General features: G+C 39.2%; 1 protein-coding gene across 3 annotated transcripts in view; it reads left to right on the top strand.

Annotated features, from left to right (window-relative positions):
• Positions 1–1,120: 1,120 nt before the first annotated feature.
• Positions 1,121–24,821, top strand: part of slc36a1 (solute carrier family 36 member 1) — a 48,120-nt gene continuing 24,419 nt past the window's right edge. The window contains exons 1-11 of one of the 3 annotated variants that reach the window (XM_067600036.1): positions 1,121–1,331; positions 4,610–4,743; positions 6,770–6,893; positions 6,987–7,077; positions 8,055–8,143; positions 9,910–9,999; positions 11,052–11,136; positions 12,889–13,116; positions 15,299–15,397; positions 16,701–16,867; positions 18,150–18,319. In XM_067600036.1, the coding sequence (XP_067456137.1) occupies positions 4,707–4,743; positions 6,770–6,893; positions 6,987–7,077; positions 8,055–8,143; positions 9,910–9,999; positions 11,052–11,136; positions 12,889–13,116; positions 15,299–15,397; positions 16,701–16,867; positions 18,150–18,319 (1,180 nt within the window). In that variant the 5' untranslated portion in view covers positions 1,121–1,331; positions 4,610–4,706. Of the gene's footprint in view, positions 1,332–4,606; positions 4,744–6,769; positions 6,894–6,986; positions 7,078–8,054; positions 8,144–9,909; positions 10,000–11,051; positions 11,137–12,888; positions 13,117–15,298; positions 15,398–16,700; positions 16,868–18,149; positions 18,320–24,821 lie in introns of all 3 variants that reach the window. The other 2 variants (XM_067600037.1, XM_067600035.1) reach the window with 2 other exon arrangements.

Genomic DNA, 24,821 nt, shown 5'->3' with positions numbered 1-24,821 from the left:
CCGGTACGAACATCGCAATTAAATTTTTGTAGATGAACACGCGGTATGTAAATGTTGCGGCTGTTTTTGAATCAAGAATAACAAAACAAAAACTATACGTGTATATAACGCAGTGTGTGATAATTACAAACTCTCAAAAAGGAAATAAAGAATTTCATTGCCACTTGGTTTTGTTAACCCGCTTAACTTCCGGTTTTATTCTGGCGGCATTATGGCTAACTTGACTTTAGATATCCCAGAAGACTTGACTGTCTGGCAGCCTCTTTCTTCCTGTCTCTGCAAATTTTAAGACCTTTGTGTCCTGTAATTTTTTTTCATGTATTTATTAAAGAAAAATACGCTAGAGGGAGGCCGAATGAAAGTAAAACAAACTGTGTAGACACCCTAGAGCCTTAACCGCAATATAGTCTGCCTGTCCCGGTGATCAAACCGAGCGCTTCCTACACGAAACATTTTTCCAAAAAAGAGCCAATTCATTCCATGGTGGCGATGTGTCGACTAATGCAGTAACATAATATTAAATAAATAAATACATACATTAAATTAAAAAATAATAATTAGAATAGAAATAAAACATAATACTTTATCAGCAGGTTTGGCGTTTTACTGGCATATTGCATTTCCGTCAGTTCTTGTTTATGTGCTTTATAAACATGACAATAGTGAGTTGGAATATGTTCCTGTTTTCTCCCAAGATTAAGATTTTTTAATGTTTTTTTCCAGAAGCAGAAATGTATTAACGTTCGTCCAAATATAACGGCGGTTTTTTTCTTTCTTTCTTTTTTTTTCTTTAAACACTGTTACAATTCAATTCAAAGGGGCTTTATTACCACTGGCCAGAACAAGTGTAGAATAAAAACTGTAAAAAAAAAAAAAAAAAAAAAAATGCACATACTATAAGAAAAGATCAACTAGAATAAAGAAATGTGTAAACAAAATGTGTGTAGTCAAATATATCAAAACGAATATGTAAATAAAAAAATATATAAATACAAATAATTGAGAACTGTATAACAACATTTTAAAGAAAAGTATTAAATATATCAACGTTATAATCCGTCTCTATGGCAACATTGCGTCGAACAAGCACGACGCACTCCGTCCTCGGCCGCGTCACGTGACCACACCGCTGGCTCTGTGACGCGGGGGTGCCGAGCCCGGGCGGAGTGAGTCCTATTTTGCGTTCAATCGGTGCAGTGTTTCTGTGCGGTAAAATTTCAGCCAGACACGATGACTACGATATGAAAATACGAGGTCTGTGGCGAGGTTAGCCTCCGGTACAGCCAGCCTGAGCGCCAGCAGAGGAGAGACAGCACAAAGGTTTCTCCGAGGTAGGTGATGAGCCGTGTTTACAGACACAAAGATGGCATCGAAAACCTATAGCTAACGTCGGCCAACCTTGTTTGTGACATAACTGGGCTCGTCGAGCTGTAGGAAAATAAACTGTCATGATTTCAATGCGAGTAACAGGTTATAACAAGTGTGTCGCTATCCTCTTGTTAACGGCTATCTAATTTAGCGCTTGAAATTCCCATTTTAGCCCACGTCTGTAACGGCTTTCCTGCTATTTCAGTCCCTTCTGTGCGTGTGTGTCTTTCTCGGAGGCAAGTAGCAACTAAACCGTTTGTACGCAGCCCCATTTAACTGCCTTCTTGGCACAGCACAATTAATCATAAGCTCATTTGGTGGTGTAGTTTCCTGGGCCAGATCCCATCAGTGATGTTTGTCCCTTGTTGTCTGCCTGCCCTACCTATCACCGTGCCCATTCAGGCGACTCAACACACTCAACACGTCTCCGGGCCAAAGATTAGTTTAAAATGATGGGATTATCGGGTTTAGCTGGTCGGTTTGCACTGTCTGTGTGTGTATGTCTGTGTGTGTGTTCGCGCGCGCGTGTGTGTGTCTATGTGTGTGTGTGTGTGTGCGCGCGCGCGCTGTCATGAAAGGACAGTAGCTCTCATTAGAAAACATTAAAAAAAGCAACTGCAAACGGATTTGGTTTGGCCGCACCCTTATCAAACACGGAATGTGCTGTGTGTTAGTTTATCACCAGTAAACACTGGAAGCTGCATCCAGGATCAGTTTAAATATTGACAATCAGACCTTTTAATGTAAAGGTCACTGTTTCCACCTCATGAAGCTTGAGCTGAATATATCTAATGTCTTTCCATCATTGAATAAAGAAAACTATTATACATGGTTGTTGAGAATACACTAGGAAGTATACTTTTGGGGTTATGGTACAAAAGTTAGTAATTGTATGTATGTATGTATATAGCCTATATAAATGGGCACATAAGCTTTAGAGCTGAAATGATTAATGATTAACCAATAAGTCAATTGACAGACAATTAATTGGCAACTATTTTTAAAAATGTTTCATAATTTCAGTCATTTTTCAAGAAAAAATACCAAACATTTGCTGTTCCAGTCTCTGAAATGTGAAGACATGCTGCTTTTCTCTGTTTCAGAACATTGTAAATTCAATATCTGTGGGGTTTTGGACTGTTGGACTGGATATTGAAAGTGAAAATGTATTTTTCTAACTGGAGGTGTTGCTAGGCATAACTGAAGTTATGATATTTAACTTAGCCAGTTAGCTAACTGGAGGGTTAGCTAGTTGGCTAACTGGGGATGTGGCATTTTATTCTGTGAAGGAAATTTGTTTTTGACTTTATTTTAATCCTGTGATATACACATACTTCTCATGACGATTTTGGTCTATAAAATGTCAGAAAACAGTGAAAAATGCCTGTCACAGTTTCCTAAAGCCCATGGTGATGTCTTCACATTGCTTTTTTTGTCCATTCAACAGTCTAAAACCTTAATATATTCAGTTTACTATCACATACAACAAAGACAAAGAGTAAATCTTCACATTTAAGAAGCTGGAAACAATGAATGTTTGGCATATTTGCCAGATTTAAACTATTCATTGATTAACTTTCTGTTGACTGACTAATCAATCAATTGTTTCAGCAGTAAACGTGAAGCGTCCTGTTGTCTTCTTGGTTTTGGTTTTGAAGTGCTGTTGACAGAAACAGCAGCACCGTGGTATTTGCATTTCCATGGTGCTCACTTCAGACCTCTCATGTCACGGCTCTTTGTGAAAGTTGCTGAGTAGCTCATAATTCAGACACTTTGGCCTGTTGTGGATTTCACACTTCTCTCCTCTGCATGCTCAGTAAACCATTACTGAACTCTGGCTCGTCCCCCGACAGGAGCCACCAGCAGAAATCAAGTTTCACGCTATGGAGACGCATGAGAAGCCTTGTAGTTTCACTTCAAAGTAGCTTGTTTACTTTCATTGTGTAACGCCGCAGAAACACTTCTACTAATGTGAGGAAGAAGCCTTAAAGTCTGTGAATATTCTCCAGATTGTAATAAATTCAGAAGGGCTACTTCTTCTGGATAAACATCTTTTTAAAGCTTTTGTTTGTTTTGCAGGATCATCCATGTGCTAATTTCTTGTAAAAAGCAGACAGTCTAGTTTCACAAGTTGGTTTGAAGTCGTTAAACACTAATCAGTAGTGCTAAAACAATGAGTGCGCCAGTTTTGCTTCCTAGAAATTTGCTATTGTGGTCCTCATATCATTTGAACATGTGAACAGCAAAGCATTTGTACAGATCCTTGTGTGACAGCAGCACACAGCAGGTCATAAAGATGTTACATCCTGTTTTCACTAACAGCCCCTACACCACCAAGGATTAGTGGTCTGAGGTTTAGACCGTCCGATACACCAGACTGTCAACCCAAAAGCTGCAGAGGGAGAACAGGTTACAGAGAAACAGGAGGGGTCTGATTTACTCCGGATCCTCGAGTTTGAAAACTGCTTCTCATTAAATAATACGATAAGCTTTGGATCAGAGTTGATAGGATCATCAGCACCGGTGAATTAAAAAGAAACATTTCAAATGACTTTTTATTTAAAATTCTAAGATGAGACAGAATCCAGTCACTACGGCATCAAATCTGTGATTGATCAGATCTCAGGTTCATTGGATGGAATATTTTCTCGCAGATTTTGAGGATTTAGTTTTTCTTTAGGCTACATTTCTCTTTTTATTGATATTTAAAGAAGTTATGGACATGAGACAAAACAGACAAAATTAGCACACATCACAGCATAATGAAGATGTACACATGATTTTTTGCATATTTGTACCTTGATTCGGCAGGTATTTAATTAGCAGGAATAGCCAGTTCCTGTGTAATGTGTCATTTCAAAATGTATATCAATATGGTGATATTAAATTACACATAGCTACTTTTATCCACATGGCCCACCTCAAGGATGTCAATCACTACCAGTGAGGTAAATGCTAATAATGTATTTATGCTAGTGAAAATACAAAAGATTACAAATGAGATGTTGCTTCTTATCTGTAGTGTCAGTAGTGTTGTGGTGTAAGAGTCAAAGGGAAAGTGTGTGGATCATAATTAAACTCTCACTATGGATTTTGAATTTTAACTGAAAGGGATCAGAGGAGAACCGTATCATAAAAACAATAAACACTGTAACTTCCTTTGAGCATGACGGCACTCGGTTTTGTTTCCGTGCTACTGGTGAGTCTGCACACTTACACTCATCTCTTTGTGTTGCAGTAGAAAGCTGTCGATGCTGGACTCCCTGATCTCCCAGCTTTAGGATCCGCAAGGCTGGGAGAGACGACACCCAGCCGCCCACAAAACCACCCGACCCAACATGATCACTTCTAGCGACGTAGACATCCGAGGTGAAGGTATTTAAATCAAACGCACTCTTTTTGACGATATAACATTGCATTGTACTCTGGGTATAATACAGTGTCATATAAACAGGGTTTATATTCAACATGTTATCTATGTATTTATGAATTTGAGGGTTTTTCTTTATTTTTACTATTTCCTACATCGTAGAACAACACAGAGAGCATTAAAACTATGAAATAACACATATGGAATCATGCAGTAAACCAAAAAAGCGTCAAAGCAAAATATGTCTCAAGTTTTCGATTCCTCAGAGTAGCTACCTTTAGCTTTGATGACAGCTTGTAGCTTTAAACTATGTCTACTAGCAAAATCTTGTAATATAGAATATAATTTTGTCAGTCATTTTACCCTTTATTTAATAGTTGTAAGCTTGTATTATTTTCATATTTATATGCTGTGTTATCATATATTTCATATTTAATACTAGGCTACACAGTATCCAAGGTAACGATAAGTCAGACCGGGCTTGTATCCCCCAGCTGAGTGTGTGAAAACTGTAAATATGAATGTTAAGCTGATCTGACAGAGACTGTATTATTAATTATAACTATATAGACATTCAGAGTGATGATCTATGTGTACTGATCCGTCTGTATCAATAGCGTCTTTGTGTTATTTGTAACACAGTAAGTCTTTGATCCGGGTCACGGCACCAAACGGGGGACTATCTTCTCTGACTATATTAACCTGACCTCGTTAAGTCTCTTATATATCGCTGATAACAGTGACAGCCTACAGTCTCTGCGTTGTGCTGTGATGATGATGATGATGATGGTGGACTAACGGCTGACAGTTAGTAGTCGACTCCAACGAAGACACACAGACGCTCCGATGTCCAGTCCAAGCAATAAACAGTCATCATTGAAACGACATCGGGGCGTCTGTGTGTCTCCGTCGGCGTCGATCGCTAACCGTCAGCCGTTAGACTGCAGGCGGTCACCATTATCAGCCTTTATAAAAGACTTAACGATGGCGTTATAAACTGTGAGCTTAATATCGTCATTTACATTTACTACATGATTCCATGATTCCATATGTATTTCATACTTTTAATGTCTTCAGGATTGTTCTACAATGTAGAAAACAGTAAAAAATGTGTCTTTTGACTGCTATGTTGAAATGACACAGAAACTAAAAGATTCCTTGTTACCAGAGCAAGTATAAAATTATTTATATCTGTTTTCTATTTTGGTTCATTCACATTTTTTGCGGACGGTGTACAGTGTTTACATTGGAACAGAGCATAAATGGTGCATTAAAGGACAAACCCTACTGGACTACCCCTGAACAGTAAATGCTTAAAGAAAAAAAACCCACCAACATTGTCAATATTTGTCTCAGTGTAGTCTGTTGTTACGATGCCAAGGACTGTACAGCTGGGACGGGCCTCAGTTTCACCGCAGCATTAGCTTTCACACTGTCAGTAGACATTCCTGACGCAAGAATGAATCCTCCGCTCTTCATCCTGGCTACATTAAAATAGTAGCAGTTCCTCTTGCACTCAGGAAAAAGGAGTAGTACCAGTCGTGAGAAAGTGAAGTAAAGTGAAGTCTGCTGCTGGGTGACGTGTCTCTCATACATCTATCAACAAGCAGCCAGCGGTAGCTGAGAATAGCTGCAGGGCCGCTTGGCCGTCCAACAGGACTTTTTCCACTTCAAAATGATAAACAGCCAAACCAAATAATTTAGGGTCATGTGGTTATTACAGTCAGCTGGTTTACAGGAGATATTTTTGTAGGAATCTCCTTCATTAAATTAGGTCATTGAGACTTTTTTTTCAATGCAGTGAGCCTGGTGCACTGCAGATACTAAAACTGAGGAGCCAGTAAATATCAAACTAAACTAGATTTACTAAAATCTCCCAGTGTTTGTGCTTCTCTAAAGTCAAAGTTTCATTTCATTGTACTGGTTTCTATCTTAATCCTTTGAGTCAGTAGTAGAATGTGAACAGGAAGGGTTGAAAGTCGGTTGCGAAAAGGTTGTGTGATAATTCCTCTGCTCTCACTTTCTCCTCAGGTTCTTTGTTCTCTGACCAAAATCCATCAGAAATGGATGCTCTGTGTCCTTCTCCTCCCGGACCGTCCAGACCTCAACGTAACTACGAGAGGATCGGAGGACGGACAGGAACCTCGTACGCATCGTAAAAGCAAACATACACTTAATAACAACAGTCAAAATCCTGTTGTAGTGACTAATGACTAATGTAGAAATAACTTTTTCTCCCCTCCTGCAGTTTTTGTCAGACTCTCATCCACCTGTTGAAGGGGAACCTCGGTACGGGGCTGCTCGGCCTGCCTCTGGCGGTAAAGAATGCAGGGCTGGTGGTAAGCGAACAGAGATTTTTATTATCTGATCAGAGCGGGTCACATGACAGGTCTGGACTCGCTAAATTAGATTACGCTCCCGTTCCTGTCTGACGTTCATGACATGATACAGATGTGGTAACGCTTACAGTACACTGCGGTAATTATAGTGAGAATTTGAAGCTTTGTCATCGTATGGTAGTGTCAGTAAAAATACATATATTTACAAGTGGAAATAATAGAAACAGGTTGTGCTTCGATATATAAATACTTCTTATTATCAGGGTTGTTTTTTTGTCTACTGAATTTTCACACAATGGTGTCTCTGCTGTTCCCGGAGCATCACTTCCCTGAACTGCATTCTTAGTTCACAGAATCATGTAGAGACCTGCAATTAGACTGCAACTGTGACATGTTTCCCCATATTGAAATACTGTGGTTAAAGAGCAGTGAAGCCGGCTATGTGCGATGCATGAAAAGATAAAAAATTTGTCTCACAGCACTGCAAAAAGGTTCATTTCTCAATAACCAAAAACCAGAACTGTGACGTCAAAGCCAGATATCAAGGGAAGTATTACTGTTTTAATGAAAGCTTGGTTAATTAGAAAGAAGTAATGAACTTTACATCTTTTTAGATTTTAATTGCACTTGACTTATCATGTTAAGAAAAAGGGTTAACGAAAGCGAAGCGAAGAATTACTGGAGCGTCTCCATGTAGCAGGAGGTTCAGACTGATAACTTCCCTTTTTCCAGTCACATGTCTTCAACCTTTCTTTATGTCCTTTAAAATACTCCGAATACTTGTAATGTAAAGCATCTGCACAGCAACGACTGAGATCACTAATTCATTATTTGAACACGTCAGTAATTATACTTGACTCCATATAATTTAGTTTTTGCAACATCGTAAAGAGTCTTCTGTTGTAATATTGTGCTAGAACAGTTATACAAAGATTAAATCAATGAATCACATGACTTGTGTCTCTTTCTCCATCCAGCTGGGACCAGTCAGTCTGCTGTGTATGGGCGTCATCGCAGTGCACTGTATGAGGCTGCTGGTCAAATGTTCCCATCACCTCAGTGTTAAGTGAGTATAGTATAAGTATAGTAAACTGAAAGTAACATTAACTTATCTACACACATTCCTTACAGTCAAATAGGAAGTACTTTAAAAGCACTCTAGTCTTCATAGACCACAATGCATCGCAGCCACAGCTTTGTTCCACTAATGTTAGTGTTGTCACCAAATAAACAGCCCAGTTAGGGAAGGGCGATATGGATAAAATCTATTGCGTCATGGATCATTTCGGGATAATAGTGGCCTAAAGGTTAGAGAAGCGAGCTTGTGACTGGCGGGAATAATCTGGGTGGGGGAAAGTGAAGAAGCAGCACTTGTCCCTCCCTCATCATCATCACCACCACCACTGAGATGCCTCTTGAGCAAGACCAGTAACCCAAAAAACACTCCAGTGCAGCTGCTCAGTGGCCTGCAGATCAGACTGTGTTTGTACTGGGCAGCTTCCAGGTGTGAATGTTATCAGGGCATTCCTGAAAAAGAGAGCAGTGAAAGGTTTAAAACATACATATATATAAAGATATATCATAATACATGGTTGTAAATTCTCTAGAAATTCAATTGTGAAAGTTTTTATAGGAAAAATAACCAGAAAATGCAAAAGTTCAGTAAATTCAGAGTTTCTATAAAGCAGTTTTACTCACAACCAGAGATATTAAAGGAATAATCACCACAATATAGTAACTGTAACTGCAGGTTTATATAAAACGGGTTCGTTGAAAGCTATTTTACATCATACTGTCTGCTCCTGTACTCGATCCAGCCGCGGTTGTTTGCTTTTCAAAACACGGCCTGAAGATAATTTCTTGTCACCACCTCTATTCTCTCACAGCGGGTCCATTGTGGCTTGTTCCTGCCAACGCTGTGTATGCTGTAAAACCACACTTAAGCTCTGCTTTTGTAGTAATTTGTTTACTTAGCTGTCCGCTGTGTCAACAGCCACTTGTTTGTTGTCGCTGGCTGACAGACTGCACTCTATTTAGGCGTTTTCTACCGTGTAATCAGCGGCATATGGAAACAGTTTTAGAGCGAAACCATCGAGGCTTTTGTCAACTCCACAAACCAGACATAATGTAACCGTGACCTGTAATAAGCTAATCAGAAGTGATGTATCGCCGCAGTAAATATCACTTTTGTCGATTTTCTACCAGTAGAATAGAGTATAAACTTGAACCAATGAGGCAGTAAACCCCAAGTGTGAGCCATTATCAGTATTACAGCTGTTAGGGAGTTTACAACTGGAGGCGATTAACGCACTTGTGCACTTTAACTCGTTATCATATTTCCATGAATGTGTGTGTTGCATTTGGTTAAAGTCAACCTGCCCGTCCACAGTGTCTCTTGCCCTTTGCCCTGTTTCGTGCAGGGACATACTCCAGCCCCGCCCTGCCACGCTAAAGAGGATTAAACACAGAGAGAGATAGAGAGAGAGAGAACATGAATGAAGAGCTTCTACTACAAAAAGCTCTCAGTCACAAATAGCTTCTACATAAAAAAAGAGTCACAAATCAAAATCATGGGAAAAGATGTTCCTGTGTTTGTTTTTCCTTATCGCTGAGTCAGAATCGCTTCCCCCCTCGATCCCTCAGAGATGTGCAGAAGCCAATGTACCATTTTTTTTACTCTATCAATAGTTTAGTCACATTTACTGTCACTAGGCAGCCCCTGATGTGTGTGTGAATATGGGGAAACTTACAGTATATATTCTTTATGAGGGTAGGCAGAATAACATCTAACAACAAAAATACAAAGATCTGACTGATGTTGTGCATTTCCAGGATCAACAGGCCGTCTCTGACCTATGGCGAGGCGGCGCAGTATGGGATGGAAAATGTTTCGTGGCTGAGGAGACACTCACAATGGGGAAGGTAAGATAAATATTTGCCAAAATGAGTGTTTGTCTTTTTGTTTAAGTCCTCCCCTGTAGTCCTGATCGTAGGGTGGATTTGTTTTTTGTTTTGTTTTTTTTTACATATTATTACAAAATGATGTATTCAGTGGAGTTTCATGATGGAATATGATTCTGGAGGAAACACTGAATACATGATATAATGATGTAAATATAGTAATGCTTTACTTTCTGGGTATTTTATGGATCATTTCGTCGAGGTTTTGTGGATAGGTCAGTGTAATTTGGTGCTAATTGTAGGAAAAATTGTCAATTGTTGTGACAGTGTTCACTTAATTTACTGATGAATTGCTAGTCAGTAGTTTAACCTAGAATCTTTATTCAGTTCAGCTAAACATGCAAAAATAGGATAATTATCTACAGGCAATTCAACATATATGGATGAAAAAGTTCCCAACAGTAAATGAATAATCATCCAACAGTAATTCTGTTAATTGTGGACAATCTTTGATGAAATTCCTATTTTGCCTAAAAGTAGTGCCAAATGATTTCAGGGAACTTTTGGACATTATTTGGTAATTATTCAGAAATATACATACTTGTAAAGAGAAGCGTTACCAGAAAGCTTTGGCATGAAAATAGTCAAATTTCAAGGAATAGTTCAAGAATTTGGGAAATGTTCTTATTTACTGTCTTGCCAAGATATAGATGAGTAGATATCTATAAATATGAATCTACAACCAGCAGCCAGTTAGCTTAGCTTAGCACAAAGACTGTAAACCAGTGGGAACGGCTAGCCTGGTTCTGTCTAAATATAATACAAACACCTCTAAACTTGTCAAACTTTACCAAAATATGAAAGTATTTCTTCATAGTCACTGAATATATATATATATATATATATAGGCACAAAATATTGCAATCAGGAATAAAAATATCAGTATTTCCCCTCAGAAACTCATGTCATCCATGTACGCGTTAGTTCATGAACCTGTGATTACATAGTTTAGTCTCTGTATTTACTGTGTAAGTATCTTCTGTCTGACCTCTTTCATTTCTCTCTCTTCTCAGACGGACGGTGAACTTGTTTCTCATCATCACTCAGCTCGGCTTCTGCTGTGTCTACTTTGTCTTCCTCAGTGACAATGTCAAGCAGGTCATTAAACACACACACACACGCCACTTGTCACTTTCCCAGAACGTGTAATCAGTGACTTTATACAGACAGACACCGATGCTTAAAAGCACTGTAACATAATGTCTCTCATTTACAAGTGGTCTATTAGTCATCTACTGCTTGTCAAACTGCTGCTGGATGTTGTTTGCTGTGTCAACACAGCATCCAGCTTACTGTGCTTTGTGACCTTTGACCTAACAGCAGAATAAATCCATGGTGTTTACGTGCCCCAATAAATGTAGAGGTTGAGCACAAATGTAGTGTGTGAACCACATTCTGTTTACTTTGATGATGGACTTGTGGCCTCACCTCAGTCAGGATGGTTGCTTTAGTTTTATTTGACAGTGTCCACTCTTATGTAAGAGTATTAAATAGAGCAGGTCCGACTTTGTACTTAAAGTTGGCACACACCAAAGTAGATATCACGAAATAGGTCACGAGCAGTAGTTGAATAAAAGTGATTTCCATAACAGCAAGGATTTATATGTAAATGAAATGCTACAGCACGCACAGGTAAAGCTGCAAATAAATTTCTACTACATGAGGTGGAAATGGAAACGAGCTCTGATACGTCTTTAACGGGAACTTTTGGAGGAACTTTTGTAATTATGGAAGTCTGATGGTTATCAGTATTGTCACGCTTCTGCTTCATTTAGTTTTACAACGTCTCTTCACGTTTGTTAACCTGAATTTGAGGTGACAGAGTTCAGAATGACTAGAAAATACTGATTCAACAAAACGCCATGAAACATGCTGATAATGAGATAAACTCACAGTAAAACAGAATATAATCATCAAGTTTTTACTTCTTTTCTACCCAGGCGCCTCCGTATCATCCGTTGTCATTGTTAAGTCACAGGAATTTTATTTTTATCTCGCTGTGTGTGACCTTTGACCGGTGACCACTTTACCACCTTTTGCCTCCTTTGTTATGGTTGGAGATCTTTTTAAACCTATGACCTGTGATTCATTTTGAACCACTGTTGGATCTATAAATCCAGTTTAAAATCTTTACAGTACAGTTTCTCTCCACTAGATGGCGGTGTCTGTCTGCTGTGATAGTTACCTCTCCTCTGTCAATAATGAATACACTTCATGGAAATAAACTTTTTTTGGGGGAGTTTGTGGTGATGGTAATCATAATAAATGATGAGTTGAATGATCTACAGTGAAAGTAATTCTACAGAAACGTACAATGATGTAAATTTTGATTTTGATTATCAGTTTATCATGTAATTGATTCCTCCAGTTAACATACCAAACATTTATGTATAGCTTGTCTACTTTTCTCTGTTTTATATTTTTGTAAATTACAGTTAATACTTTGGGTTGTTTGACTCTCGGTCAGAAAAAATGCTGTTAACTTGTGATAGAAATCTGTTTTAGAAGTTTTGTTGATTAGATACAGGTATACTCAACTGTAACAACAACTTCAGTTGTTTGCTAATGAAAAGAAGCAGCTGTTCCAAGTAGTTAAAATCAGCAGTGGACATAAGTCCTTCCTGTAGATCCTCCTTGAGATGTCACCGCTCTGTTCACAACAAACTGTCCTCGCTGGAGAATACTTAAGAATCCCACTTACACAGCTGCTCTCACCCACCTTTCTTCTCCTTAACATCAAAGTGAAACGTCAGAAAAATATCTGCATTATTAAACTCTTAAGCTGAAGCGGTTTCCCCTCCTGCGCTCAAATGTAAACTGACTTATCCCCTCCTCCTCTTCCTTTACTAGGTGGTGGAAGCAGCCAACGCCACCACCTTCAGCTGCCAGATAAACTACACCAACCAGACCCAGGTGTTGGTGCCGAGCTTCGACTCCCGTCTCTACATGCTCTTCTTCCTCCCTGCCTTCATCCTGCTGGTTTTCACCCCCAACCTGAAGTACCTGGCTCCCCTCTCTCTGGTTGCGAACCTGGTCATGACCGCCAGCTTGGTCCTCATCTACTTCTACTCACTCACGGTAAACACCGGATTTATCACCAGCGTCTGGTCTGTGCAGCTGTTACCTACTGCACCTTTTATTACATGATTCTCTTAACATGCACACAAGAAACCAGTTTTCTAATAGTAGGTTAGAGATCAGATTTTCCCGCAGCCCCCCTCTGCTTTATGGAGCTTTATAGTGAGTTTCAGCTCATTGTTTTGCTGTCAGGCTGCGACTTTTACTGTTTTGGTTCACTCTCAGTGCTCTCATAGCGTCATTTTGGGTCGCAGCAGGCAGCTGTTTTCAGAGAAAAAGCTCTAAAAAGCCACTGTACACTCCCTGCCCAGCACCAAACATCAAACAGACAGTTAGCTGTAGACTAGCTGGTGAACAGAGTGGAGTGTTTAGCAGCTAAAGAGCCAGATATTTCCCTAAAGAGTTGGTAGAGAGCAAAATCAAGAGTGAAAAGAGAGTGAGTATTGGACTTACATTCACCAGATGGACAGAAACACGACTCGAAATGAATGATAATGTTGCTCCGTACCGGCTGGATGTGGAAATAAGCAGCTGTTTGTAACATATCAGCTTAAAAGGTGCTCACAACTTGTCTCTGCTGCCCCCAAGTGGCCAAAAAAAAACAATGAATGCAGGTTTAAAGATAAATCCCCTTAATGCTGTTTCAAAAACCCATTAAGTTGTTTAATATGAAGGTTTTCCAGAATCTTCAAAGACTTTTCTGTCCATCTGGTTCGAAAAGGTTCGCTGAACAATAAATAAAGATTTTCAAGGATTCTATTTCCTAATCAAAAAAAGACGATTTGTTTGATGCACGAAATGATAAAAACATGATTATTTATTAAAGTATAAAATAATGGACAATAATGTTAAAATAATAAAATGTGCCTAACGATAAAGAGACTGCGTGTGTTGAGAACTACAAATATCCACCTGATCAGCCAGTTAATTTAAATCAAACAGACTCAGTTTTACTGTGTTTTGATGCGTCACCTCACAGATCAGTGATTGTTAGTTCATACTGGCTCACATGTAAAACAGATTAACTTAACTGCATGTCAACAATGTGACTCGTACTGTTTCACATGTGATCTGTCTTTAAAAAAGGAGGAAAGATTAAAAACGTAAGCACTCACTTGTGGAATCGAGGTCTAAGTAAAAACTGCATACACTGCAATAAAGTATCTTCTGACTTCTGTGAGGTAGAAACTTCCCTTTGTGCAAGATTATAATCTGTTATTTATCTGCAGTAATCTAATGTGATCTTTTCTCCATTAAAGTTTACAGCCAGCCACATTAAACTCTCACTTTTCTTCTGCGTGTGTGTGTGTGTGTGTGTTACAATCCGTCTCTCTGTTCTACCCTGCTGATTGGGTCCTGGGGTTGTTATGGATAACAGGACAATTGGTAGTGACAGAGTCTCCAGATTACCTGTTTTCCGGCTGTGGAGTATTTCATCACGCGGCTTCTGCCCTTTTACGGATGTATAGCCAACATGATCCCTGAGAAACAGCCTTGCCTTGAAGAAAGCAATTTCTTGCATCAGAAACCTTACAAAGATTCAGCACTAAGCGATACACGCGGCCCCTGCAAGGTGTTTTTGTGGCTGATGAATCACCCGAGCAAGGAATTTGTGGGAAACTAGAACATAGAGGCTACTTACATTACAAAAACACTCTTGAATCACTTTCTTTTGTTGCTCGCTGGTGCTGTTTTTTTTATATTTTAGCTCTGCATTTAACCCCAAGAATGTATAATTATATTAAAACCATGGAGTTGAACCATTAAACTCAGCATTCAAGCACCACATTGACGTTTTGGCTCTCTCTGGTGACATTCACTTCTAGAGTCAGATGAAATGTGTTCATATAAAGTTATGTCATATGGTCATTTCCCCTTTAAAAGTCAAGACATAGCTGACGGTTATAAATCCAGCTGACACTTTTAATGCTTCCCTAGTTGTTAGATATAAATCAGTCATTATTTAATAGCAGGAAACTGAGGCATGTCTTCATGTGATGTAAAGGGATCACGTTCACCAACTCACATTATCTTGTGGCAGTTCCCTGTTCTATTATCCTACTTCTTACCAAAGGCCTTAATTATCTGCAAGGACAACGAACGAGTCCAGCAGGACCACGGAGAGTTCTTGGCATAAGGTTTTGTTATTGCTTATGTTTTTTTTTCTCCATTTTCTCCTCAGAACATCACATACCCCATCAACCTACCGAGCGTAGGCAGAGCCAAAGACTACCCTCTCTTCTTCGGGACGGCCATCTTTGCCTTCGAAGGGATCGGAGTGGTACGTGTGACAGAATTATGATAACTGGATGAAGGCTTAGACGCACATTAACATATCAGACGTCATTTACACCTGGTTTTATCATGCAATCTGTATCTTGAAACATAATCTGACAATTGATTACAGGTTTTTGTGTTTACAGCTGGTGTTAATAAGCGCTCTCGTTGCTGGGAGTTTGTCTGCTTTGTAATCGGATCTCAATGTGCAAAATTATGAATGTAGAGTCGGTAACTTGGTCAATAAACTTGGAGCGGATCACAATGTGAGCCAAACCTCTGTAGGATTTTGTTTGCAGGATGTTCCACATACATTTACACCTGCATTGATGTGTTTTTCCTTTTCCAGATGAGATACAAATCACATGTTCTACCAGGTGTAAATGGTTTCATAGACACACAGTTCCCATATGGGAAGTCAGTGGAAGGTCATCTAAAATAAAAGCATGAATTTATATTGTTTTTATCATGTAATTTATGTTATTTTTTGCTTTTAGACCCCATGTGTTTATCACTTATGTCAGTGAGGAACTTGTAGTAGGAAGTTAGACCATTAAGTGAGTAAACTTTACCTGTTAAATGGTGGTTTACAACATTTAGTTTTTACATTTATTTGTCATATTTTTCAGGCTTTATGAAGCTGTTTTCACACGTTATTGCGTTACTGCTTGGTTGAGACAAATAAATGTGCTTTTTCATACTCAGGAACAGTTCAAAGTTGACTGTATTCAGGCTTCACATAGATTAAAGCTTCTATGTTGTTTCTGTTTTGTCTTTTCTTATGTGGTCTGGACATGAGTTTGGAAATTCAGGAAAAAACTTGCTGAGCTTTTCTGTCCAATAACACCAAAGTATATTTTTACATGTCAGCATGTCATCTGTTGCTTTTGTTTTTCAGTCACGTACTGCTTTAACACTCACTGAAGCAGGAAACTCTTGCAGAAGCTTTAGATAGGAGTGAATTCTTCATTGGTATTTAATTAACAGCACTCAGCGCACCGCAAAGAACATCACACTTTTCAATATGGCGAGTGCCGTGCAAGAGAGCTTCGGTCTTTTACTGAAATGTCAACACAGATTTAGCCTTCATTATAATGTCCATAAGCCAAAATAAAGACATCACCGCCGGAGAGGAAGTGACATTTTAAAAAGGAAAAAAACTTGCACGAACATTGTTAAGACATTTTCTTTCTCATGTCTTTGGACCGTTGCCTCTAAGTGTCGCTCACAAATCATGGAATGATTTTTTTTTTTGTCTTGTTAACAGTCTGTTGTTGAGATGTGTCTTTGTCTCTGTGGGTCGGCAGGTTCTTCCTCTGGAGAACAAGATGCAGAGACCTCAGAGTTTCACCTTGGTTCTGTATTTGGGAATGAGCATCGTCACCTTCCTCTACATCAGCCTCGGTACTATTGGATATATGTGCTTCGGTGAGCACATAGGTGGTAGCATCACACTCAACCTGCCCAACTGCTGGTAAGATAACATCGTCATTCCCCTGGATTACTAACTGATGTGGGTCATATAGGACCTGATTTATAGCGTTCAAGTACCTGATCACAATGTTTGAGTGCTAATGTCAGACTGAATGCGGCTCAACAAGACCTTCAGTATCTGCCACATGTGCAAAATGCCCAGAACTATAGGCGAATGGAAGAGTGGTGGTAGAGATGGTTCCTATGATGCCATCTAGTGGTTTCAGGAGAAACTGCATCTACCTCTGTACAAGTCAGCTGGACTGCAACGCTAAAAAGCTAATGTTAGTTGTTGAGATTCAAAGTTCATCCTTGACCTTGGAAACAGTAGTTGAGAAAAACGGTCTCACATCCACAATGTCCAAAATTCATCCAAAAATCTAAAAGTAAATATATTTAACCTGCTCGATGTATTTAATAAGCTCTACAAAACTCAGTTTCTTACTCCAAGCTGCCGTTATCGATGTGGTCGACAGAATTTTAAGCGTCATGATGGGTTAGCTTCTTGCCAAAACGCTCATTCAGACTCGTAGCTGTTTGGGACTTTTATCAATGAACAAACATATTTTTCCAGTTTTTTGTACTAATAATTAAAGTTTCATGTTCATCCAAGAATCTGAAATACTTCAACATGCAGTCGCCTTTAAATTTACAAGCAGGTTTGGAAATGTGTGTGTCATCTAGTCTTTTAATTAACGCAGTTTGTCTCATTTTCCTCCTTCTGCTGACTGTTTTCTTTTTCAGGGGTTATAAAGTTCGTAAAACCACACGTTACTCAGACTGGATGTGTTTGCTCATTACTTGTTACTATCGTCACGGCTGCAGGAGACAGACGTGTCTCGACTGGACTGATGCCACTAATTAGTGGAATAGATTGGCTGTTAATGAGGTTTAAAATTCAAACGCTATAATTACCAGCATCTGTTAGAGAAAAAAAAAAAGCAAGCAGAAGACAGTCAATATTTACAAGGACTACAAATAGATTCCTCTTCATCTCGCAACATGTTTTTTGATGGATCTCGGACATAAAAACCGAGACCTTTGGCTCGTGCTTGTTTTATATTTTATGAAAGGTTTTTGATTAGATGCATTTCAGTGCACTAAACAAGTTTATATATAATCAATGGGCTGTAACTTTGCTATGCAACACAGGATTTTTATGTTTCTTCAAGGCTGCTCACCGAGTCTGTTTTTCTTTTGTCTTTCTTTCCCTCTATTTCTTCTTTTCTTCTTCACTTTCCCTCCTTTTCCTTTCCTCTCTCTCTCTCTTTCACTGTTTCCAGGACGTACCAGGCTGTGAAGCTGCTGTACTGCTTTGGTATTTTCATCACTTTCGCCCTGCAGTTCTACGTCCCAGCGGAGATCCTCATACCGCCGGTTGTGGCTCGCGTGTCAGAGAGGTGGGAGACGGCCGTCGACCTGCTGCTACGCACGGTTTTGGTCATATTCACATGTAAGTATAGAGCGCCGAGGAGCTATTGTGTGAATCCATCATGCCGGTGAATCCGCCGTGATGTGGAGAGAATTTGCAATTAATGCATTTTCCCCCATTTAAATGACCTTAAACTTCAGTTATTTAAAATGTGGAGAGGCTTTTTTTTTTTTGCCCGGTTCAAAGCTACATAGTGATGATGAAGTTGAATTTGTGCTAAACACGGGTTTCCCACGGTCATGGAAAACCTGGAAAAGACATGGAATTTTAAAATCTCATTGTCCAGGCCTGGAAAACTCATGAAATTAATTAAATCAGTTTTGGGAAAGTCATGGGGTTTAATCTTGTTATCTGTAATGAAATTAATTACAGGGATTAAAGTTCTCTGTCGTTATGACATATGTCCATCATTTGGGTCAAGAGAGAGAGAAAGAGGAAGAGAGAGAGAGAGAGAGAGGTAACTTCCCATTCATTCTCTCACGTTTGTGGACTTCAGTCGTGTAAAAAAAAAACAAAAAAACTGTGAGAGCTGCATCCAACCAGATGTTGCTCTTTGCAAATTGTCACACTCACGAGCCAATGGGATTATTTACACGGTGTGTGTGTGTGTGTGCGAGTGACACGGACCAGCGCAGGATATCTAACATCATGTCCTGCGTTTCAATAGCTAGACCAGTGGTTCTGCTCCTCAGCTGGTCACAAGATAAACCTGAGGGGTCATCAGATGATTAACAAGATGGAGAAAGTAGAAAATACACACCTCAAACTTTTTGCGGCACAAAATAATGTCTGAAATGTTTTTAGACTTTACTTGAATCATTGCAATATCTTCTTGTGAATTACTGTTTGCTTATATCTTAAGATCTTAGAAAATTGAGTAAAACAATGCTGGTTGAACTGGTCACAATGTGTTGACAGTTCCAACCTGTGATAATGGATCGCCAGACTTATGTGTCAGACCAAATCAAACCAGCCAGTAAAAGCTTAATTATGAAGCTTATTCACCTCATTATAATTTGAAAAATGTGTCTGTAGTAAATTACATCCTATCTGGTATTTTTGTTAGTAGTATTCTGCCATCATCAACTAAACCAACTGAGCCAGGATTGTTTCTCATTCTGGTACGCTACTTGCTTGCAACTAAGGGCGCTAGTGTGACATTCATCTGGTTTATAGAGATGACTACAAGACTCTCAAATGACCCGTGTGTCAGGAAGGGCTCTGAGAACGCACACTTAATAACATAAAAAAAAACAAACTAACAACAGAGGGAGCAAAGACCTGCTCCAATTCAGCTTTTCAAATGCAGCTCAGACTGTGATCAGTCTTGCTTCGGTTGGCAGCTTTCATCGTCTGCAGCATCAAATCAGTTCACTGTCTGTCTTCCTCCATTCATTGTATATTCTGATGCCGTCCCGTACAGTTATCTTTTTTTTCAGTCCTGAGCAGGAACAAGATATTGCCGGTTTGCGCTTCCTTTCTAAAGCTTTCAAACTTACTTCTATGGTGCTCCCGGTTTCTTTTATTGTATTTTTTGATTAAGTACATTTATATTTAAAAAAACGGAGCCGTGACAATCAGCCTGCCAGCTGGCACTTTAAAGGAATCTCAGCCAACAAATGAGTCACAAAAATGACAAGCAGCTCAGACCTGCGTCTCTTCTTACGCTATATGTCCAAAAAAAAATTCACAGAGAGCTAAAAATGGAATCAGCTAACTTGGGGATTTGGTAAACAGTCCCCTGAGAACTATCCAGCTACAAGAACTAGCCCTTTTTGACCAATTAGTTCACTACGGTTCAAAATATCCCCTCATGCCTTGCCCTCCTGCCTTTGTTTCCACCACAGACCTGTGAAGATTAGGCAAATGAGTCCGATAAGGGATTAAATGACAGCAGCGTTTGAGAATTAATAAAACTGAGACATGTGGAGGTGGAAAAGTAGACTAAAAACCCCCCAGCACACCTCTATCCAAAGTAGCAATGATCCGCCGTGTGTTTTATAGGTTTTTCTTTTGTTATTAACGTCAGTAAACATTAAGAAATGTCAGACCGACCTGCACAAATGGCTTGTTGTACTGTGTGAATGAAGTTGTAGCAGCCACATGTTTTGTTTAGTTCTGCAAAATCCACCCCAATACTTCCTGGAACACCAGTAAGCGCTACCTCTAGAGCACCAGGAGCTATTATAGAGGAACTAAATTTAGTCTCTGATCCCTCCAAAAGGCAGATAAGGTTCTTGAGATCCGGAAATGGTTCCTGGTAGGATGATCAGTCATGTTGGACTGCCAACTCACTGTTTTAGTGCTTGGCCTCATGTTAACTTGCATAAAAAGGACTCCAGTTACTTTACAGTGTGGTATAGAGATCTGAAATTTGGGAAACAGAGAGCACTGGTATTGAATCAGCTCTTGATATAGTTTAGTATCAGAGTTTTTATAATAGAGGGATTGGTGCATCCAATCTGTTGCTGATTTCTGCCTTTGTTAGTCCACTTTCTAAGATAAATGAGTCCAGGTCTGTTGTATGTGTGTGTGTCTCTCAGGATCTCTCTCTTTTTTTTAATTGCTTTAAATCTCAACCACTTCTGTGTCTTTAGGGCTGGTTGACCCTGATAGATCCATTATTGATGAGTGACATTTTTACTCCAGGAGTCATTTAGAACAAATGTGACCCCAACCTACGTTTAGCTGCCGTATTAGCGGTTAAATGTAGCTGCAGCTGAAGGTTTCTCTGTGTAAGAGTCTAACTGTCTCTGTACATGACATATATGTATATAAACAGGCCAGTGTGAGATTAGATGGTGAAAGACCGGTAGATTGGACTCCTGCTCTCATGGAAACTGTAATTGGATGAAAGGAAACGCTGCTCTTTAAAATTACATACCTAACCTCATCCTGTGACATTCAGCGAGCGATCACGTGAAGTGTGTGAGTCTGCGTGTAAGATTCCCTGGGTTCCTGTGTTAAGATACGTCTGTATGTGTTTTTGTGTATCTGCAACTGTGTGTGTTTGCATGTGTGTATATCAGCATGTGTGTGTACTATACATGGCTGTGAGGATGCAACACTTCTGCGGTTATGTGTTTCTGTGGATTAACACTTGATTGCCTGTATATCTCAAGGGGTGTGTGTGTGTGTGTGTGTGTGTGTTTGTGTGTACTGTGCATGGCTGTGAGGATGCAGCACTTCTGCAGGTATGTGTTTCTGTGGATTAACACTCGATTGCCTGTGTATCTCAAGGGGTGTGTGTGTGTGTACTTCTGAAAGTGTTTGTGTACATCTACAGTTGCATGCGTGTCCATCGAGCTGTGTGTGTGTGTGTGTGTTTGTGTGTGTGTGACACTTGCTCCTTGGCCTCCAGTGTTGGGGAAGCTACTTTGCAAGCTACCAATCACTTCATACTGGAAGACATTGATCTACAGCAAAGCTAGCCCAGGGTTAAATAAAGCTACTTAGAAAAAGTAGTTCAATCTTTGACACATTGACAATATGATACAAAATTATAACAAAATATAATACAAAGGAGTCAAATGCCAGCAAAAAATGCCACTCAGTTGAGTTTATTGCAAAAAGTCCCCACTTGTTCACAGCTCATACATAAACCAAAGAAATAAAACAGCCCACTATTCACGGGAATGAGTCCAGGTGGTCCAGTACCACACCACGCAGGATTACTCGCTGTACGAGCACTGAGCTACACAAAGGTCAAGTGTGCGGTGGCGGCTGCCTGATGAATGCATTGCCTGGGCATGTCTTCACAGTGGTCAGGATGGAAGAAGAAGAGGGTGAAGCTGTTCAAAGGGGGTTCAATTACAGTAGATTTATTGTCATGGCCCCAAGTTTCAGTAATTAACTACACAAAAATGGCAAAAAAAATAATTTAACTGCTTTAATCACTATGCAAATATGAATGTAGTTGAACTACCAGCAAGCTATTGTAAAATGTAGTAAAACCACTAGTTTAATTACATGTTGTTCACTACTGCACAACACTGCTGGCCTCCTTGTGATGGAGTGGGGTCTCTCACATGAATCGAAATGAAACCCAGAAACTTAACAGCCACGTGTCTTGTTCACACACACACACACACACACACACACACACATTCCCCCATCTGTTCTCCGTCCTCCCCCAGTTTCAGGCAGCAGCAAACAGTTCCCTGTAATAGCTCTGCTCGGCTATTTATAGCAGCAGTAGTCCTCCATTTGTTATTGATTCCCATTCACCCAGGACTGCTGATCCTTTAACTCTGTTGTTGTCCTGTAGTGCCCCTGTCAAGATTGCTGTGGAGGCTCTAAGACACAATGTGGTCAATAGGTGGCAGACTTCTACCCATTTAAAGATAATTATGTTCACATTGAAGCTGCCAGGGTTTGAGATCTCCAGTCTCCTTGCAACTCAGTGAGTAGATGACTGTGAGTAGCATTTAATGAGGCTGGATTTTGCACAGTGGCAATTAATTTTTTTTCACATATGTAGGAATATTACTACTTTTAATTAAAATATAACCTCGTCTAGGCACCACATCCTTAAGGGAAATCTCGACTGTCCAGAGGAAACGTTAAACCCTGAATTCAATTCTCAGTTTGATCAATTAAACAGTCCGCTAACTGTAAGCTCTTTTCAAGGCAGTAACCTCTGTTTTGCTGTCGTCAAGAAATCTAACGTATTACAACAGGGAATGCTAAGGGAAAGCTAACTTAACTTCTCTTAACATTATTCAACATCAACCATTGATCACAAACCATGTTATGCCTTATGATTGATGAAGATTTGTTGTAGTTGATGTCATCTCAGCAGGTCCAGCATTGGTTGGGTTGAGCACCAGCCATGTTTGGTGGTTGCACAGCCCAGATCGAGCCGTGGGTTGTGAGCCGGTCTTTGCGGAGGCAGTGATGTTGAACCATCAGTAAGGAGTGGTTAAACCTCATTTCAGGCTTTCATGAAAGAGTCTCTGTCTCGCTGTGGTCAGCAAGCAGACCCAGATCCAGTTAAATCGTCGCTATCTTCCTCAAAGCAACGTTTCAGTTTGAGTTGAGGATTCAGGCTTTGGCTGGCTTCTTGTAATCTTAGTTCAATGCCGAATAAACTTCCCTTAGTACAACCAAGTCTTTATTCGGTAGCGATGTAAACGTCAAAATTGAAATACTATACGTGGAGATATAATGTTACAAATAAAAGAAAAACAAAGTGAACTTGTTTCAATAAAAGACCAAAAAATGTGCATAATTGGTTGAAAAACAAAGCCAAGAGATGTCTTAATAGAAGAATTGTGTCTTGGCTTTCCTGGAGGCCAACTCAAAGAGAAATCCCTTTGAGGTTGTTTTATAAGTTTAGATAAGATGGGCAAAGTTTTGGACATATTTTAAATGTTTTCACGCCAAAACTGTTGATGAATATTCAATTGTTTTGCTCTGGGGACTTTTAAGGTGTGGCTGACTTTGACTTGAGATGGTAAATTATTTTCTTACACTGGGGAATTAAGTTTTGAGATTTAAACCAGATTCGCACTTTAGTGTCACTGTGTCTGGATACTTCATGTCACACTGTAAACCATTCAGAAAAAACTGTTTAATATTATACATTCATTTCATAATAATTCAACCCTTCCGACCGACATACTAAACATTAACATTCATATTAACACTTCTCATGATGTTTAGACCTTTAGCCTTCATTGATTCAACCTTGTCAAACCATCTAGACGAAATAAAAGTTTAATACTGCAGTGAATGAAATAAAGTTAAAGCAACAATTATGTGACTTTCAGAAACATAATTTCAAATATAAATTGAACATAACTCTTACTTCATAAGATAAAAACATTCAATATGACTAGTATTTCCTAATAAATGAAAACATTCAACCTGAAATTCTTCACACATTGTATTTTACATTCCTATTACTTCAGCAAAAACACAACTACTTATCTGATTTAGCTATTAAAATATGATTGTCTATAAGGGTAATAGATCAAAAGTGAAACACTAAGGTGATTTTAAAATACCATTGCATAGTCACAATATAAACATTCATTGACTCTTAACATTAAAAAAAAATCCAATTGAAGTTCTAACCTTAACAGGGCATCATTGTCGCATTTAGTAAAATATAATAAAATCTAAAATTAATATCTCAATAGATTATCACACAACTATCAAAGTTAAATCATTCTTTGTGTATTTATATGACAAACAACATTACATGATTTACATATTAACTAGACATTTAATTCACATGAAATTCAGATTTGGCTCAAATTTGCAGAGAGACTCACTGAATGTCCTTCGGGAATGTGAGAGTTTCATGACCTTGGTCTGGGAAGATAACAAAAGGGGTTTTCTGTCCATGTGTGTTGAATTATCGGTCCTTTCTCATGATTCAAATGAACCCAAAGGTCATAGAAACTTTCAGTTGAGACCATTGTTTAGTTATTGGTCAGAAATGGCCTCTCAGGAGGTCTGTTCAGTCTCCATTTTGTCACAGTGTTGAACTTTTGTCAGTATCATGTTGTCAGACTCT

This window comes from Thunnus thynnus, chromosome 9 (assembly GCF_963924715.1).
Source record: "Thunnus thynnus chromosome 9, fThuThy2.1, whole genome shotgun sequence".
Taxonomy (NCBI): Eukaryota; Metazoa; Chordata; class Actinopteri; order Scombriformes; family Scombridae; genus Thunnus; species Thunnus thynnus.
The sequence above is the reverse complement of the archived record's forward strand: the minus strand, read 5'-3'. Positions and strand labels throughout refer to the sequence as shown.